Raw genomic sequence first — 19,492 nt, forward strand, 5'->3', positions numbered from 1 at the left:
AACACCTCGTCAACTTTGTGTTTCTTTGTCTTTGTTTACTTTTGTATTTCAGATTGTCTTTGTCTACTTGTTTTTTTCAGCCTAAGCATCTTTAATCTCTACTTTTGTCCCCACATATCTGGAATTCTACTTTGTCTTCACACATTTTTAAATGCACCTCTCCAATTGTCCCTACTTAGATGTCTCAACTGTCTTTATGGTCTGCGATTGGCCGGCGACCAGTTGAGGGCGTACCTCGCCTCTGGTCCGAAGATGGCCGGGATAAGCTCCAGCACGCCCGCGATAAAGCGGTACGGAAAATAGATGGATGTCTCGATGGCTACTTTTACATCTCCAACTGTCTGTCCAGATGACTAGAAAAGTTTACTTTTACAGTTGCCACGTGGCTTTTATGTCCACGTCAACGTCTTCTTCATGTGTCTGCAAATCTGCAATGGTTTTCAAAAAGAAAAAGTCCTTTTCACCCAAGCCGAGAGGAGATGACACAATGCCGATTAAGCCTGTCGGCTTCTCTAACGGCTTGCTGTATTTTCCGGAATTTGAATTTGTATATTTAGCGAATGCCCGATTCATCGGTGGCGCGCCGCAAACGACGCATTTATCGAGCAACGGGCTGCGCGTGGTTGTAAAAAGCTCACTGAACATATTATTTTGCAGGAAATAGTCGCAGAATAATGACCGTGTCAATGAAAACAATCCTAATGAATTGCCGCAAAAGGACGCGTACGTCTTTCCGAGGACCGCTCGGCTGCCGGCGCGTGTGACCGCTAGCGTTCCTACTCCACGTCCTTACTTATCTCTTCGGATTGCTTTTATTGATCCGTAGCCGTGTGAGGAAGCGAACTTGCCGGTGACCCCGCGAACTTTTATCCACGCGATGATAACTTTGAGCGTCGTAACGCCGCTGGTGCCTGTCCTGACGTGGAGGAACGCAGACTGGGAAGAGTTTCCCTCGGCCGCGACTTCCTCGTCTCCCGACGGCCATCGAACGCCGGCGTCATCCGGAAACGAGACACGAAAAGCAGACGAGGGGGAATGACGGCCGGGCCTCGCGATCATCGTCCGCACGCCGAGCGAGCGGCTGTACGGCCGCAGTGAACGGCGAGCTTGTATAGCTGCACAAAGACAGCGCAGCGTACGTTGCACTCGATCCCGTTTACGACACCGGAGGAAGCGGGTTGCTGCAGAAGCAGACGTGGCGGCGAAGCGGTAGTTTAAAGGAGGCTCGCTTGTTTGAACGGCCGACGAAGCGGGGACGGAGGCGCGTCCATTGTTGTAACGTCGAATTCCAACGTAGCCGGCGACATTCTTTGACGTCGCCCCGTTTCTTTGAAGTCCACTCTCCTGTTCGACTTCAAGTTGTCCTTTGGCGTACCTGAGCGTCTCCTGGTTCGTCTGTAAGGCAGATTTCCCTCCAGTAGCGGCGGCAAACTCTTCCTGCTTTTTTCAGGCGTGTACGTTAGCAGTTCGGGCGGTTCTGGAAGGTCAGACAAAGTGTCCTTTATTGGCCCGCTTTAGTTCTCCAAAGTTGATACAATTCCATTTCTCAGCGGACGTAAATGTTTCTGACCTGACTGACGTCGTCCTCGGTGGTGAGCGTGAATGTTGTCCAGGCGCGGAGAAGCGCAAGAAAACGTCTTCAGGTGCTCCCGATCAAACTGCGGGGCTGCCGGGAGACGGGAAGCGCTCGTCAAGTCTGAGAAACGCTGGCGACCAGTTCGGGACGTACCTAACCTCTCGCCCAAAGACAGCTGGGATAGTCGCCGGCACGCCCGGCGCGACAGAAAATGGACGGATGGAAGTCTGACAAACAGGAAGCGCTTGTCAGGTGTGACGGAATTTGCGAGAAGACGCCAATCAGAGGCCCCAGCTGAGTTGAGTGTATTTTGTGTAACTAGTGAGGGTGCAAATAGTATGCTCTTTGTCATCACCAAGTAAGACAATTCAGCGCACTCGGATTTTGCATCGTCTTCAGCCTCATTGAAGACGACAGTTTTGCCTCACTTCTAACATGAAGTGTGCGCCCTTGTTATACTACTAGTGCGCTGAACTGCCTTACTGCTGAGGACAAAGAGGGTCCTGGTACACAGATAATTCAGCACTGGAGGAAAGAATCGAGATGAGCGCTTGAAAGTGGACATCCGTCTTGAACGAGCCTGAAGAGGATGCAAAATCCATCCATCCATTTTCAAGACCAGCTGACTTCGGGCGAAAGGCGGCCTACGCCCCGAACCGGTCGCCGGTCGGTCGCAGGGCACATCTAGACACGGACAACCGTTCGCACCGTCGCTGAACCCACGCTGCCCGCACCAAAGTCAAGCGAGCGGACCGCTACGCCGAGGACCCAAAATCCTCTTGGACTTAACGACTCCGGGATCGATTCTTGGACTGATTCCGATTCTGATTCTGATCCTGTGAGCCAACGTGCAGCATGTGAAAGTGCCACTTACTTGTTCCGAGTTTGTGTGTGATTTTGCGTGCGCGTTCACTCACACTGGCAGCAGTTGTCTCCGAGGACCTGTCTGGCCTGCAACAACAACAACATTCGCTCAGCGTGTCAAATTCATCGTCAAATGTGTACAAGGGCAAGAATCCAAAAGAAGAACGTGATTGTGCGCAGTGGTGGGAAGCCACCGAGTACAAATCTTGTGTTACTGTACTTCAGTCGATTCGACAGACATTTGTACTTCACTTGAGTATTTCTTTTTGGGAGAATTTTGGAAACACGTCTGTATTTTCTACTCCGTCAAAATAGGCTGGTCCTTTTTGTCCATCTGCGGAAGAGGACACGACGATTGCGGTTGAGATCCTGATTGACGAGCAGCGAAATGGAGGCACGACGAGCTTAATGTCCAAATTTTGAATTGTTTGACGTTGTCGGCTACAAGAAGGAAACAAAAGCACAAAGCCTCGCTTTTTGGACGGTTATATACGTTTGGTAGCATCAAAGTTGAGCTGACACTGGCTCGCTTTTTACGCTTTTTCCTTCTTTACTTTGACTTCAGTACAGCGGTTGAATCAGTAGGTGGTCTTTTACCAGGGTCTTTTTGAAACTCCAGAATCTGAACTTTTAGACTCGAGTGTGTGTGTGTGTGTGTTTTCTTCGACTTTTTTTTTGTTGCAAGCTCGTCATTTCTGGATTCCGACTAACAGGCGTGCATTGATCCTGACCAGCAGGGGGCAGCAGAAAACTATTGACTTGCCCAAATGACTTCTAATCCTTCACATTTGGAAGGTTGAATGCCTTCCCTTGATCAGGTCTTCTTTTATTGCTCCCTAACTGTGGTGCAACTTCTCGCCGTTTGTCTTCTCCAAGGACATTGCCCTTCCCAAGCGGGCATCAGCAGCTGCTGCTGGGAATGTCCTGATTATGGAAATGGGCTAAGCCAAGACCCTAGGACCTTCCTTATCATCCGTTTTTGTTTTTTTGGTTTTTCGAGAGCGCGTCGGGGCTCGCAAAGAGCACGAGCACGGCCGGCCGTCTCTGCCTCTTCTTTGTCCCTCGGTCTCTTTTTATTGATGTCATGTAAATAGCTTTTTGTATTAAAAAAAAAAAACCCCAACAACATAGAGACACGATTGCTTCCTGAATGATTCGACGAAAGAGGAATTTCCGACACACTATTCTTGGGGTTTACTTTTGGAAACAGTCTCATCGTGACTTCACCACTTTTGTGACTTCATTTTTATTGTTGTCTACCTTGTGTGGAAGAGAAGCCGGATGGTTTTCCAAAATGAGTTTCTTGAGGTAGTGAACCCACAGCCTCTTCTCCTCCATGTTTTTGCTCTGCATTCACACAATTGACAAAAACGGCAACAGTGAACACTGTGACACAATCGAGACACACGGGGAAGAACGTGCGCGCTCGACCCGACCCAACAACAACAAAAAAAAACGCCAAACATTTTGGGCTCTCGAGCCACCTTTGGCGCACTTTTCAAGGCGCGCACATCCCCTCGCAGAAAAGGCCAAACAAAGCCCGGTTATCGCCTAGCGTGCACAAATTGGACCCACAAGTGCTCATTTTGGTTTTATCATCAAGTCCGAGCACTGGCAATACATTTGCAAATCACGGTCAACCTCTATTTCATTGAATACACTACAAAGACAAGATATTTCATGTTCAAACTGATCAACTTGATTGTTTTTAGCAAATAATCATGAACTTAGAATTTTATGGCTGCGACAGGTTCCCAAAAAGCTGGGACAGGGTCGTGTTTGCCACTGCGTTACATCAATAAACGTTTGGGAACCGAGGACACTCATTGTTGAAGCTTTGTAGCTGGAATTCTTTCCCGTTCTCGCTCAACGAACAGCTTCAGCCGTTCAACCGTCCGGGGTCTCCGTTGTCGAATTTTACGCTTCATAATGCGCCACACCTTTCCAATGGGAGACAGGTCCGGACTGCAGGCAGGCCAGTCCAGTACCCGCACTATTCTACGGACGAAGCCACACTGTTGTAACACGTGCACAATGTGATTTGGCATTGTCTTGGTGAAATAAGCAGGGGCGTCCATGAAAATGACGTCGCTTGGATGGCAGCATATGTTTGTCCAAAACCTGTATGTAGCTTTCAGCATGAATGGTGCCTTCACAGATGCGTAAGTTCCCCACGCCATTGTCACTAACACAGCCCCATACTGTCACAGATGCTGGCTTTTGAACTTTGCGTCCGTAACAGTCCGGATGGTTCATTTCTTCTTTGGCTCGGCGGTACACGACGCCCACAATTTCCCAAAACAATTAGAAATGCGGACTCGTCGGACCACAGAACACTTTTCCACGTTGCGACGGTCCATCTTAGATGAGCTCGGGCCCAGAAAAGCCGGCGGCGATTCTGGGTGTTGTTGATAAATGGCTTTTGCTTTGCATAGTAGAGTTTCAAGTTGCACCTACGGATGTTGAGCCGAACTGTATTTACTAACATTGGTTTTTGAAGTGTTCCTGAGCCCACGCGGTGATATCCTTTCCGCATTGATGTGGGTTTTTGATGCAGCGCTGCCCGAGGGATCGACGGTCACGGGCATTCGATGTCGGTTTTCGGCCTTGCCGCTTATATGCTGGGATTTCTCCAGATTCTCTGAACCTTTGGATGATATTATGGACCGCAGATGATGAAATCCCTGAATTCCTTGCAATTGTACGTTGAGGAACATTGTCCTTAAACTGTTGGACTATTTTCCCACGCACGTGTTGACAAACAGGTGAACCTCGCCCCATCTTTGCTTGTGAATGCAATCATGGCACCCACCTGTTCCCAATTCACCTGTTCACCTGTGGGGTGTTTGATGAGCATTCCTCAACTTTTTTGCCCCCTGTCCCAGCTTTTTTGGAACGTGTTGCAGCCATAACATTCTCAGTTCATGATTATTTACTAAAAACAATAAGGTTTGTCAGTTTGAACATGAAATATCTTGTCTTTGTCGTGTCTTCAATGAAATATAGGTTGAACATGATTTGCAAATCATTGTATTCTGTTTGTATTGATGTTTAACACAACGTCCCAACTTCATCGGAATTGGGGCTATGTTATATTTAGATGATTTGTTTGTTTACAAATCGATGAATCATCTGTCACTTGCCTTGGCTCATTGCATACAAAAGGTTGTTTTTGGGGTGTCTGGGGAGTTCTGTTAAAACGAGAATTTGAACGCGGAAATGTGAACTAAAATGCCACAATGTACGTTACAGGCCGTGCGCCACGAAGATTCCACCGAGGCGCCTTTACGCTCGTGATCTCACAGATCCACGAGAGGACGCCCAAACAGACTTCGGGAACGTCTGCCTGCTTCGTAAGGAATCTTCTGGAAGTCACCTGGACGACGTGCTGCTGTTTGGGGATCATCAGGTCGGACACTCGGAAGCACAGAGGGTCCTTGAGGGTGTCCGCCAGCAGGAGATTGCAGCACTGCACGGCGAAAGAAGACGAGTCACAAATCAAGAGGATTCGGATTGGGATTCGGAAGTTCCAAATGAACGCGTCCGCCGTTCGGTGGCGCTTACAAAGATGTGCGTGCTGTACACAAAGCGCTCCACTCGCTTCTTGGCGATCAGCAGCATCTTGTCGAACAGGAAGAAGGCGCGCTCCTTCTTCACCTTGTGGACCTTGAAGGAACTTTCCAGAACCAGCTCGCCGAAGCCGCTCAGGTCGGGACCGCTCCAATTCACCAGCAGCGACTCGATTTCCTGAGAAGGAGATCCCAATCGTCACGCGCTCCGTCCGCCGTCCCGTCTGCCGGCGACGAATATATTCGCCGAGCGCGTTCTGCGGCGGGAAGGCGTGGGAGAGGGTCTCGCGCAGCTCGTCTGTCAACAACTGTAATGGCTAACAGATCCCCCAGATAGCGGACTTGCATCGACTCGGATTTGAGATCGGCGCCGCTTTCGAGGAGATCGTCAAGATTACGTGCCGAGTCGCGGCCATCGCGAGGGGAGAAACGCCGACACGGACGACACGACGCGTATTCGTTTCTTATCTGAGAAATGACAGCATTTCTTTTACTGTCTGCTATTGTGGGAATGTAAAACGGCTGCCTCGTCGCAGATCCCTCAGGTGTAGAGCGACAACGACATGAGGCTATCTGGAGTGACAGCGACGTTAAAGACAGCCTGAGGGACTTTGGTCCGAGAAGCCAAACAAGGAATTTTGATGGAAAACGCAAATTAAGCAAGAGGAGAAAAATCCAATCTATCCAAAAATGTCCTTAGCATCTTCACGAAACATAAAATGCGTGAAAAGTATCACTTCAGAACAATTGTTTTGCCAATTGTTACCTTTTGAATCATAATAAAGTTCATATCAGTCAAATGAACTGATTTTCGTGCCTTTAAAGTTCTTGAACAAACGGTGACTCGTACCTGCAAGCGCACGGCGTGCTCCTGTTTGCGCTTCATGTCGTTGATGTACCAGGCCACCGCCGTCATGGTGATGATGGCGTCCTCCACCGCCGCGTAGCCCGGCTCGCTCTTGTCCGAGTGCTTGGCCAGTTCCTGGGACCGCCGGAAACGTATCGACAGGCTTTTTGTGGTTCCGCATTCGCAAATTCGCAAACGTTTGCACGTTTAGTTTCAGACATGCAAAGACCAAAGGCATGGAAAAGGTGAGCCAAAAAAATACTTTGTAGGGGGGGTCTGGGAGGATCCCCCGGCTCCCGCAGAGAATGTTTTTGATTTGAACATAAATTCAGCAATCTGGCGTGAATGTGAGTGCCGACGGTCGTTTGTTTCGATGTGCCCTACGATTGGCCGGCGACCGGTTCGGGGCGTACCCCGCCTCTCGCCCGAAGATAGCTGGGCCCGGCCACCGGGCGCTCGCCTTCGAGCCCCACCTCCAGGCCTGGCTCCAGAGGGGGGCCCCGGTGACCCGCGTCCGGGCAAGGGAAACCGAGACCCATTAAAAGTTTTCATCATAGGGGTCTTTTAGCCGTGCTTTGTCTGGTCCCTCACCTAGGACCTGTTTGCCATGGGTGACCCTACCGGGGGCGTGAGGCTTCTAGGAGGGGCGCCTCTTGTGGCATTTCGGAGCAAATCTAAAAAAGCTTTTTTGGGGGCCCAGGATTGTTTTGGCTCTTGACGCGAGGGCGCCCCGAGAACAGCCGCTTTGCTCGAATCCGTTCTCGTACCCCTTCGTTCCTGGGCATTTGTGGATTCGCCGATTTGCGGCACGTCTACCCCGTGACTAACAGAAACCCCGCTTTGCCATATTTTTTTCCCCGATCCCTTGCTTATTTATGTTTTTTCCTCTTTTCCTTTTTTCACTTTGTAAGATTTATTTCATCCATCCATCCATGGATTTTATCCTGGTCAGGGTCGCATTTTTTCTCATGTTCGTGTAGATTTCATTTTTTATTTGCATTATTTTCCGGGGACAGAAATGATTTTGTTGTTGTTGTTTTCATGGCGATTAGAATGAGTGTAACTTGCGTGCGTATTTGCGTTTTGGATGCGTGCCTTCGCCAGCGACATCGGGCGCCGAACCGCGCGAGTTGTGGCCTACGGCGGCTCATTATGTTTTTCCGTGTTTGCCGCCTTCCGTAAACGCCGTCGTGGGCCTTTGTCGTCGTTTTCTCACGTCGTCGCTCGTTCGCCCTCTGTGTCATTTGTAGTCGGTTCGCTCGTCCGCAGTGCGCGAGGAAGCCGAGGATGTGGAGTATTACCTGGAGGAGGAGGTGGTACTTGAGGATGCGCTGCACGGGTTTGAGGAGGTACGTCTCCAGAGGTAACGAGTGGTTGAGGGTGGCCTGCCTCTCCTGGAAGAAGCGGACCAGGCCCGGGTTCTTCATGCACTCCCTCAGGACGGACACGGAACTGCACGCACACACCAGCGTTGACGCCATATTTCATAAACCTCAAATTGAGCCTCATTGGACGTCAAAGGTCCCGGACCACTAAAGTCATACCGTACTTGATAGAATAAGCAATAACAATCACTTTCCCCCCCTTGTTTTAGTGCAAAACAAAACAAGTCCATTCTTTAGATGAAATGATTTGGTTTTTTTTAATCGTGTTACAAAACAACCTCAGATTTTTGGAGAAAATGTAGCTTCAGTTTGTCGTCAGCATGCGTGGAACTGATCAATATGCACCAAACGTGGAAAAAAATAAATAGTGCGGACCCCGACGTTCCCGCGGTTCGGCGCCTGCAGAGTCAAAAATTCTGACTCCGCAGGTGCCGAACCGCGGGTCATCAAAATCATTTGGAATTTCTTTTCAGAATATTTGGGATATACAAATTCCGGTTTCACTGCTTTTTTTTTTAACCATCAATGATCCCCTTCCCGTGGGCTCGCCACCTGTGGGAGGGGCCAAAGGGGTCGCGTGCAGCGCGAGCCGGGCGGTGGCCGAAGGCGGGGACCTTGGCGATCCGATCCCCGGTTACAGAAGCTGGCTCTAGGGATGTGGAACGTCACCTCTCTGGGAGGGAAGGAGCCCGAGCCGGTGTGTGAGGTCGAGAAGTTCCGACGAGATATAGTCGGACTCGCCTCCACGCACGGCTCGGACCCTGGTACCGGTCCTCTGGAGAGGGGTTGGACTCTTTTCCACTCTGGAGTCGCCTACGGTGAGAGGCGGCGCCGAGCAGGCGCGGGTATACTTATTGCCCCCCGGCTCGGCGCCCGTACGTCGGGGTTCACCCCGGTGGACGAGAGGGTAGCCTCCCTCCGCCTTCGGGTGGCGGGACGGGTCCTGACTGTTGTTTGTGCCTATGCACCAAACAGCAGTTCAGAGGACCCACCCTTTTTGGAGTCCTTGGAGGGGGTGCTGGAGAGCGCTCCCGCTGGGGACGCCATCGTTCTGCTGGGGGACTTCAACGCTCACTTGGGGTCTTGTTCACGAGTGAGGGAAGAACGGAACGGGAGATCGACAGGCGGGTTGGTGCGGCGTCTGCAGTGATGCGGACTTTGTATCGGTCCGTTGTGGTAAAGAAGGAGCTGAGCCGAAAGGCGAAGCTGCGGGTCGTGACCGAAAGAACGAGATCCCGGATGCGAGCGGCCGAAACTGAGTTTCCTCCGCAGGGTGTCCGGGCTCTCCAGATGAGGTGGCTGGGGCATCCGATTCGGACGCCTCCCCCGGTGATGTGTTACGGGCACGACCCGGGACACGCCGGAGAGACTACGTCCTTCGGCTTGCCCGGGAACGCCTCGGGATCCCCCCCGAAAGAGCTGGATGAAGTGGCTGGGGAGAGGGAAGTCTGGGCGTCCCTGCTACAGCTACTGCCCCCGCGAAAATGTTCCCGATTCTTCTCGGACTCTCGTCTCCATTTGGCGAGGAAGTCGAGCGGCTGTCTTTTCTTCTTCTTTGGTTCGGATCACTGAAAGCATTTGACCTACTTTCAGGATTTTCGTCTTTAACTGAGGCGAGAAGCAGAAAACTGACCCCGGTGACGCCAGCATCCGTGTGTGTGTGGAAATGTGGATGCGTTTGTGTGTGTGTGTGTGTGTGTGTGTGTGTGTACCCTGAATGTGTGTGTGCGCGCGTGTTTGTTTGAGTGTCACGTGTGTGGGTGTGTGAATGTGGACTTGCGTAAGGGTGCGCGTGTGTGTGTGTGTGTGTATCACGGGCCTGTTATCCATCCACGCACGCACAGCACAATACATGAAGACCATTTTTTCTTCCAGGCGAAAAAGGGGGTCGAAGGACATTCTTTGACGATGCGTTTACTGCCCTGGCGATTGCGTCGAACAAATTGACAGGAAACAGACAGAGGGGAGAGCCAAACGCCTCCTGGTGGGGGAAGGGGGGGGCCGCACAGCCACTTTCTCGTCCCATAAGCCAAAAGCGTGGCATATGTGAACACATACGCCATACGTAGCATATTGATGACATCCTCATCCTCATCACGTCATCGCCATAAGACACGTGACGCTGCTGTCATCTCGCCGGACGTAGACGTAGCGATGCATCATTTCCTTTTTTGTTTGTATTCGATCTTTCAATTCGAAAAACAGACTCGGCTGTTAGCTTTAGCAATGGACACCCTCGAAACAACAGCAAAATAGCACAAACAGCAGGACGACTACTTTCTCGGTTTCCAGTCACGAACGCGCACACTCGGTCGGCAGCGATGACGTCGCTGTTGTCTTCGGTGGGGTTTGTTTCCCGAAGATTTGCCACGTCGAAGACCCCGCTCGTGCGTGACGCCGCGGAAATGTCGGCTGCGGTCATGCGATCGCGCGGTCCGACGTCACTCGCGGTTCCGTCGGATTGGTCAAACGGAGTCGTGCGACTCGAGTCTCTCTGAACAATCCAAATGTAGCGACCGCGCGAGCGACTAACACGTTCGTAGAAATAAAAGCAGTGAGCGGAACGTAGCTCAAAATAACGGTGCCAAAGGATCGCTTCTTCTTCAGGTAAAAGTACAATCGGTCCCTCGAGTTACTGAAGGAAAGGCGACGCGTGACTGGCCACCTCTGCAATTGGGCACAAAATGACCAAAAGACGGAAGCGATCGATTGCACATTGCAAAAAACAAATCAAGCGATCAAGCTTCAAACAGGTGAACGTCAGAAGGACAACGACGGGAAGGAAAGGAAAAGACTGGAAAAGAATCACGTTGCTAACTGATGAATACGAACATTCGTTGTCATATCATGTCGTATATTGACCCGAAGCACGTTAGCCAGAGTGCACGAGAGAAGGGCTGTAACAAACACGCACACACGCACACACAAAGTACGCACACTTGTACCGTGTACTCACGTGGGGTAGTTCATGCAGTACAGCGTGTAGATGTCAAACGCTTCACTCTGCTCAACACGCAAACAAACACAAACATTGCACGTCAGCCGAGTTTAACAGTTGATTATGAATTCATTCAACGACATCAAGATTGTTTCGTAACCAAACTGTAGCGGCTTTCCAACGTTCTCCTTTTATTCGTCGATTTAGTCTTTGACATTTTCATAGCGCTCGTTACGCTGCTGGAGAACAACAATACCACCGCCGTCCGGGGTGTCGGTCCGATCCTCAGCAGGCGAAGTTAATAAACAACGTCAAGTGTGTGTGTGTGTGTGTGTGTGTGTGTGTGAGAGTCGATGACCTGCTGGTTGTGACCTGCTTTCTGGCGCGCGCGCGCACACACACACACACACACACACAGTGGTTACTCACCCTTTCCACAAAGCAGTCGGCGATGGCGGCGGCGTGCTGACTTCTCTCCAGGTCCTCCAGCAGTTCACTGTGGAGAAACGAGACATCGTGAGAAGACATTTTGGACTTTCTTCGATGACTCACTCGTTTCACTTTCACTCAGATGTCCAGTGGGGGCGCCATTGTTGCTGAAGGACCTGAACCGAGTGTGATTTGCGGTGGTAAGCTGTCAAGCAGCCACAAGCGCGCACCTACATTTACAAGCCAAATTGGCTGCTTCAAACCAGAGTAGCAGACTTCCTGTGTCGTTTTTGGGGGGTTGACTTATGATAAACATATCTCCCGAGTTTTATGTCGCTAAGTCAAACTGAATTTTCTTCTTTCAAGATTCAATTGGGAGTCTAAAATGGCCGCTTCAAACCCAAACATCGAGACTTTTTCGTGGGTCTCCTCACGATAAACAAGTCGACCAAATGTCACGTTGCTAAGCGAAACTGAATTTTCAAATCACGTCGCACGATGAACCCGCTGGCCAAACGCGAACTTCGGCCCGTGACTTCCCGAGGACCCCTGTTGTCATGGTAACACGACGAAGTCATCCACGCGAGGGGTCCCGCTCACTCGCGATGACATCGCCGGGATCGTATTCCGAGGGTCTGCATGTCATCAAACGCGAACGCATTTCCTCACCGCAACTCTTACACTCTCGCTTTCCGACACGCGCAAACACGAACGCACAAAGACACAAACACACAAAGACCCCCTTTCCTTTTCCTCGTCTTCCGCTTCTGGCGCCAGGCCCGGTTTGCGGCCAGGAGACATTTCGAGCGGCTTTCGAGGAGGAAACGTCCGATGACACGAACGTTAGACAAGTTGCACAATACGACACAACAAAATGCAACGCAACAACACGAGACAACGCAACACAACACATAGAAGGAAAACATAATAAAAAGAACCACTACAAAATGCAACACACAATAAGAATACGCAAGACAAAATAAGACAACACAACACAGCTCAAGAACATAACGAAACGCCGCACAAGATGACACAACGTACGTAACACAAGCCGACGCAACAAAATACAACACAACAACAAAGACAACACAACGCAGCACGAGATCACAAAATATAACGGCAGCCTGTGAAAGGCGCTTTTCACGCGAGACAAGTGGTGTGTAGGCGTGTGTGTGTGTGTGTGTGTGCGTTTAAAAAAGGCACACAAATATATGCAATGAAAAGTTGAACGTGACCTTTGTGAACTTTCTCTTTCAACTCTAAGCAGACGGGTTCAAAAAAAAGTCCCAGTAAGTAAATGGTCGCAATGTATGCTGAAGGACACACAAAAGTTGACTCTGTGTGCGCGTGTTTCATGCTGTCTCCAGTGGGCAAATTATGGGATGCAAGTTTATCATTTGGGCGACTAAAAGGAGACAAATTGCGACCTTGCAAAAATGAAAATGGCTGCCGTCACTTGCTTAAGTATACAGTGTGTGCGCGCGCGCGTGTATGTGTGTGTGTGGTGGACCACCTCCCTGCAGTAACACAACACAAGGCAAGACCACATGCTGTAACACAGGACAAAACAACACAATGCCGCACAACATAACAGAAAATAGACAACAAAACAACGCAAGACAATACAGGACAAAACAACAGCACAAAATGAAACAACACACAACATGATAACACAACACAACGCACCGCAGGACAACACGACGTGAAAACACAACAGCGTACAAGATAACACGATAAACACAGGACGATGCAACACAATGCAAGAGAATACAACATTCACAACAAAACTACGTCAGCCAACACAACACGAGACAGGACAAAACAACACAATGCAACACTAAATGAATCAACACACAAGATGAAAGATCACAACACAAAAGAGTACAATCTAACACAATATGGGACAAGAAAACACAACACAAGACTAACCAACATGCATCACAACACGTCATAACACAACGTTACACAAGATAACGAAAGACAACACTGCTCCCCGTAACGCGTTTTTATCCCTATTTCATAATATGATGTCATGTATATGAAGATAATTGGAACCCAACTGATACGATTTTTCCAATATTTGGGAGAATACAATCGGCCGACGACTTCTTTCTCTATTTCTGGATTTGAAATAACTTCTTTTTTTGCTCCCTTAAAGGCTCACAACAATAAAGATATACATTACAGCCAGAACCTTTGGCCCTTTTGCAAGACTTTCTCCTTTCGGATTATTTTGTTGAACTTTACAACAGAGAGAAAAGTTGGCCGATTTCTTGGCCCATGTTTTTGTTTTTTTGTGTGTGAATATCATTGTCTTAAAAAACAAAACAAAATAATAATCATAATCATCATCCAGGACAGTCCGGTTGCAATCGAGTCAATACCCTGAGGATCACTGAGCCTTCCTTGAGCTTCAAATGACTTTTTTTAGATGCACGCATAATGACCACTACTTCTTGTGTCTGTCCACGTGGCAGTGTGTGCGCGCGCGACCGCGCGCGCGCGTGCGTGTGTTATGTTATGTTACGTTGAAGAAGAGAAAGAAGTGAGGTCAAACATTGTTTTCGCAACAGGAAGTCAAGTGGAGGTTTTGGGGGAATTTCGACTTGAAGCTGCGCCCCGTGAGCTGGTCAGAGCATCGCTTGTGCAGTGCGCGAATTCATTCGTTAACGTCCTTAACTTTAACTTCATTATACGACCGCGCAGGCACACACGCACAAACACAAATTCTCTCTCGCTCGCTCATATAAAACTTCCCATGAGAACCCAGAGGCAGGAAGTCTGGAAGGAATGAAAACTCGTCTGTGTGCGTGTGTGCGCGTTTGGACTCACACGCACGCTCACGCTTTTGTGTGTGCGTGATTTATGGGAGTGTTTAATAAGGTTTGTGTGTTGGCACAAACGCAATAGGAAGTGTGAAAACGGAATTCTCAGCAAAGTGGAGCTATGTGTATGAGTGTTATTGTCATAGGAAAATCAGTTGCAATGTATTTATTCTTCTTTATTTAGGTTTTTTAATCATGCATCTCATTAAATCATTGGTTCATTGATTTAGTGTGAACAATATAATACAAGAAAATCCAACATGTTCACAGTTGAACATTATACACTAAGAATAAAACAAATGTTTTGGTTATAACTACATGAATGATAAATATTAGCATTTCAATTTGTGAAGGAATGTTTATTTTATTATTCTAAGAAAGATCCATCCATTCATCCGTTTTCCGTAGCGCCCGTCCTCACGCGGCGCCCGTCCCAGCCGACTCCGGGGGCGAGAGGCGGGCCCACCCTGAACTGGTCGCCAGCCAACGGCAGGGCGCATAGAAACAAACCCATTCCCACCCACGGGCAGGCGTCTTCAGTGAAAGCGCCGCGCAGGTTTTGGAGCTGCGAAAAAGCCGCACGGGCGCGGGCCGAACGCGCAAACGCCACACAGCCCCAAAACATCCTCAGAACTGCGAGGCAGACGTGCTAACCCGTCGCCGCTGTGCCGCCTTAGAAGAAACCATTTTTACATAAACATCGCCAACGGATATTTGAAGATAAACGGTGGAGCGACACACGTAGCCGAGCAACATAACAATACTCACGGGCGTGTATTATTTATTCGCCGCAAAAAGCGACAAATACTACTGCGGCTTCTAGAGTCGCTGAGATTAGTGTTGACCCATTTTCGTTTGTGTCTGTGTGACTTTATTTTACTGCCGAGGCAGGCGCACCAGAAGGAGCGGCGCGATGAATTGAATTGCGGCAAGAAATATGGCAAACATTCTATTTCGTGATGTTGCACTCAGTGTTTTCATAAAGTAGAATATTTCGGAGCAGCGAGGTGACGGAGCGGATCCGTCCGGAGCGAGCGGCGTATTGGACTGGCAGTTGAGCGTGGCGTGGGGCGAAAGATATGTCAAGACGAGTAGTCATTTTTACCGCTATAATTATACGGGACGATAAATAAATGCATTCTGTACGTATATTAAATTAAGACAGGTGTTTATTTATGGTTTGGTGTGTTATAGTTGATCTTTTTTTCTTATTATTAAAATCCGAGACACTGATGTTACTGATGTAATCATTTGTATTCTTGTATGAGTGTATATAGGAATAAGGATGTGTATATATTCCTATTTTTAACATGTTACCGTTATTAGATTATCCTAACATTATCGTACTATATTGATGTTGTATAGGATTATAAGGAAGTAGAGAGTAGTACTTTTACTCCTTGTTGAACATGTACAATTTAACTATTCTTGTTTTGGTTCCAATCGTTTCACGTTCAAAATGAAGAAAAAACAGATGTTTACACACACGATAGAAAGGTTTTTTTTTGTTTGTCCCCCCCCCACCCTCCTCACTGACATGACATCAGAAGTTTACATACAGTAAGATTACTATTTGGGAAAACCCAGGTGATGATGTCATTTCTTTGGAAGATTCTGATAGCAACATTTGAGTTCATGAGACACACTCGTGCATGTGTTTGAAGACACACCTGAAACACAAGCGCTTCGTTGTGGAACATCATGAGAAAGTCAAAAGAATATCAACCAGAGATATCAGCAACAGAATTGTGGACTTGCACAAGTCTGGTTCATCCTTGGGTGCAATTTCCAGATGCCTGAAGGTGCCACGCTCACCTGTTCAAATAATTATGCGCAAGTAAGAACACTATGCAATGTGCAGCCGTCGTAGCGCTCAGTAGGGAGATGAGTTCCGCTCCCAAACATGCATATCGAGCCAAGAACAAAAGCGAAAGACCTTGTGAAGATGCCGGCAGAAGCCGGTGTGAAGAGTGTGTCGTTATCCGCAGTGAAACGAGTACCGTACCCGCACGAGCTGAAAGGACGCTCTGCCTGCAAGAAGCCACTACTCCAAAAGGACCATTAAAAAAAAGCCAGAATGCAGTTGCTAAATGCACATAGGGACAAAGCACCTTCCTTTTTAGAGACATGTCCTGTGGTCTGACCAAACTCAAATTGAACTGTTTGCCCATAACGAGCGCTGTGACATTTGGAGGGAACAGAACACCGTCCCAAGTGTGAAATACAGGGGTGGCAGCCGGCCTCGTGTCGTGGGGTCGTTTTGCTACAGGAAGGACTGGTGCACTTGACAAACCAGATGGGATCGTGAGGAAAGAACAGGATGTGGAAATACTGAAGCAACATCTCAAGACATCAGCCTGCAGGAAGTTGGCCGCAAATGGACCATGAACCGAAGCGGACTGGCAAAGTCCTGACAAAGTGGCTTAAGGATAACAAAGTCAACGTTTTGGAGTGGGCCTGATCGCAAGCTGATTGAAAATCGATTGGCAGACGACGGGCGATGAAAAAGAATGCGCGGGCAAGGCGGCCTACAAACTTGGCTCAGTTGCAGCAGTTGCGTCACGAGGAACGGGACAAAATTGCCGCCGACTATTGTAAGGAGCTTGCGGAAGGAGATCCCAAACGTTTGACTCGAGTCGGACAGTTCCAAGGCAATTGCACCAAATACTCGTGAAATGAGGTCAACTTCTGACTTTGAAGAAAGTCGTGAAAGATTGTCTGGAAAACTCCTCTCGTTACACTGACATTTAAGAAATGGAAATCATTTTGCTAATCCTAATTGACTTCAACAGGAAAAGTTTAGTCTGATTTCATGTCAGACGGTGAAGGGGGAAAAAAAGGTGTCTTTTTCGATTTGCGACTTTGGGTTTCAACTCGGCATGTTACCCGCCGTTACCCATCACGCCGTGCGGCGTCTGTAGGCCCGCGAAGGTGATCCTTCTCCGTCGAGCCACAAGAATCTGAGCCGCTCACATGAGCTCAGCAGATGCCAAAACGACTAAGTTGTGTTTTTTTTTTTTTTTTTTTTCTTTATGTCGGCTTTTACGACGGGATCTTGGAGTCCCGGCGGGAGCGGAACCCGAAGAAAAGCCGACGCCGTCGGCCTGGCTGCGTTCCTGCCTCGCTGCGGCCGATGTTTCCATCTTATCTTTAGTCAGAGTCGCAGAGCCGAAGTGTTGCCACGAGATCTTTTTTCCAGGTTCGCCTCCAAAACCAGAAGAAGAAAAAACTTCTTCTTCGTTTCAACACTTTCCACATTTTGGACGGGAGAACGTGCGCAAACATCCGCACGCGCGATCTCCCAAATTCCAAGGCAGCTCCGGCGGAACCGGCGCACTTTAAATTGAACCCGATTGGACGAAGGAAACACCATACGTGCACGCGCAACATCTGTGAACCTCCAGCAAAACAAAAATAAAGAAAAAGAAAGCTAGTTACTTCAGTGCTCAAAGATGAATTAGATTCATGAAGCACTTGGAAAACACTTTTCAGAGGGCAACTTCCTGCCTGATTTTGACATCCAAAATCATTTCCATTGTTTTTTGTTGTTGGTTCCAAAATATTCTGTATTTGGGGCTTTCATTTACTCTAAGCTATAATCGTGAAAATGATACATCCATCTAAAAAATGATGAAATATTTCACTCTGAGTGCGTGTAGTGCATCGCTATAGTATGAGTTTCACTTTTTGCATTGAATTACCGAACAAGGTGAAGCTTTTGAAACGATTGTGATTTATGTATCGCTACCTGTACATTTGGTGCAAAGCCATTGAAAACGCTTTCCAGGGACGTTTTGCTTGTGGTGATCGGGTAACACTCGGCGACGAGACGTCCGTTTGAGGATCGGAAGCGGCGTTTCAGCGTTAGCCTAGCAACAAGGATGTTTTGTTGACGCCACGAGGGACCGGATTACGGCTTCTTGCCGGTTCCGACGTGTAACGATGTACATTTAAATGAGACTTGACACCGATTCGATCGGACTGATCGGTATCGGCCGATATTTAGCAATTTATCCCGATCGGCCGATCGGCTTTAATGTCATAATTCGCCGATCCGATCAATGGTGCCATTGATCGGCTTCGGAAAAGACATTTACTCAGTGTATTTTAATCCAAAAGCGAATTTATTTTTAGCCTTGTCGCACGTCTTTTGACGTAGTACTGTAAATATCTGGCGGTCAATAAAGTTTTTTTTTTTTTTTTTAAACTCGGTGTGGTGTGGGACAGACAACACGTCGGAGACAGACAACACGTAATGCCCGGATCAGACTACAAGACGAATTTGCTCTTTCACGATTGTCAGACTACTGCAATAAAATCTTGTATTTCGCAACCTGTTTTTTACGATCATTGGGCTTTATCTTGTCAACTCAAATGTGACCGGACACGCTCGTCACCGTGGCGACGACAACAAGAGTGGAGCGCGCCGACTGTATGATGAGGACAAAATGGGGAAAAACGTGCGTTGGCGGTCACCGGCGCTCAGGACAGGAGAGGACGTTCGTTTAAGGCTCGCTTGAGGTACGTTCACGTACTTCTAATCCGATACGGCTCACAAGCAGGCAACAAAACGTTATGTAGCCTAGCAAGCTAGCGCTAGCACGGACGGTTGGACGTAAACGTTAAGTCAGGGCTTTATGGGCTGGAGCACAAAACACGGCCGTGCCACTTCTGATCGCTTTCGTGCTGGAAGCTCACAAATGTCGTTAAACTCTTCTACTCTTCTTCTCTGCTTCAAAACGCCGCAAGTTAGGCCATCAAGACAATCGGCATATTTCCCGACGGAGCACGTCAAACGCCAGACGATCATCTTACGTCTTCTAAGATGATCCTATAAGATCCTCTTAAGGTGTCAGACCTGTGTTAAGACTGGATTTGGCCCGAAACGGCTCGGGGCGACAAGCTTTAATATCGAACGTGCCAAAACTCTTCGTGTGTGCGAAAGCTGACGCTGTCCGAATCGTGTGAAACGGAATGTAGCCAATCAAGAAGCCACCTCGCTCGGGAATAATGAAGTGGTCGGAAACGAAAACGAAGGTGTCTTACCGAAGTTGTTTCT

General features: G+C 48.6%; 1 protein-coding gene across 8 annotated transcripts in view; it reads right to left on the bottom strand.

Annotated features, from left to right (window-relative positions):
* Positions 1 to 19,492, bottom strand: part of plekhg2 (pleckstrin homology domain containing, family G (with RhoGef domain) member 2) — a 34,742-nt gene that overhangs the window by 1,115 nt on the left and 14,135 nt on the right. For 3 of the 8 annotated variants that reach the window (XM_061682606.1, XM_061682599.1, XM_061682605.1), the window contains exons 5-14: positions 11,609 to 11,675; positions 11,198 to 11,244; positions 8,158 to 8,308; positions 6,860 to 6,991; positions 6,005 to 6,187; positions 5,817 to 5,909; positions 3,701 to 3,787; positions 2,494 to 2,527; positions 1,571 to 1,666; positions 7 to 1,477 (exon numbers count right to left, since the gene is read on the bottom strand). In XM_061682606.1, coding sequence (XP_061538590.1) covers positions 1,215 to 1,477; positions 1,571 to 1,666; positions 2,494 to 2,527; positions 3,701 to 3,787; positions 5,817 to 5,909; positions 6,005 to 6,187; positions 6,860 to 6,991; positions 8,158 to 8,308; positions 11,198 to 11,244; positions 11,609 to 11,675 — 1,153 coding nt within the window. In that variant the 3' untranslated portion in view covers positions 7 to 1,214. Of the gene's footprint in view, positions 1 to 6; positions 1,478 to 1,570; positions 2,413 to 2,493; positions 2,528 to 3,700; positions 3,788 to 5,816; positions 5,910 to 6,004; positions 6,188 to 6,859; positions 7,020 to 8,157; positions 8,309 to 11,197; positions 11,245 to 11,608; positions 11,676 to 19,492 lie in introns of those variants that run through there. The other 5 variants (XM_061682600.1, XM_061682603.1, XM_061682601.1 and 2 more) reach the window with 5 other exon arrangements.

Source organism: Phycodurus eques, chromosome 7, assembly GCF_024500275.1.
Source record: "Phycodurus eques isolate BA_2022a chromosome 7, UOR_Pequ_1.1, whole genome shotgun sequence".
NCBI classification, from domain to species: Eukaryota; Metazoa; Chordata; class Actinopteri; order Syngnathiformes; family Syngnathidae; genus Phycodurus; species Phycodurus eques.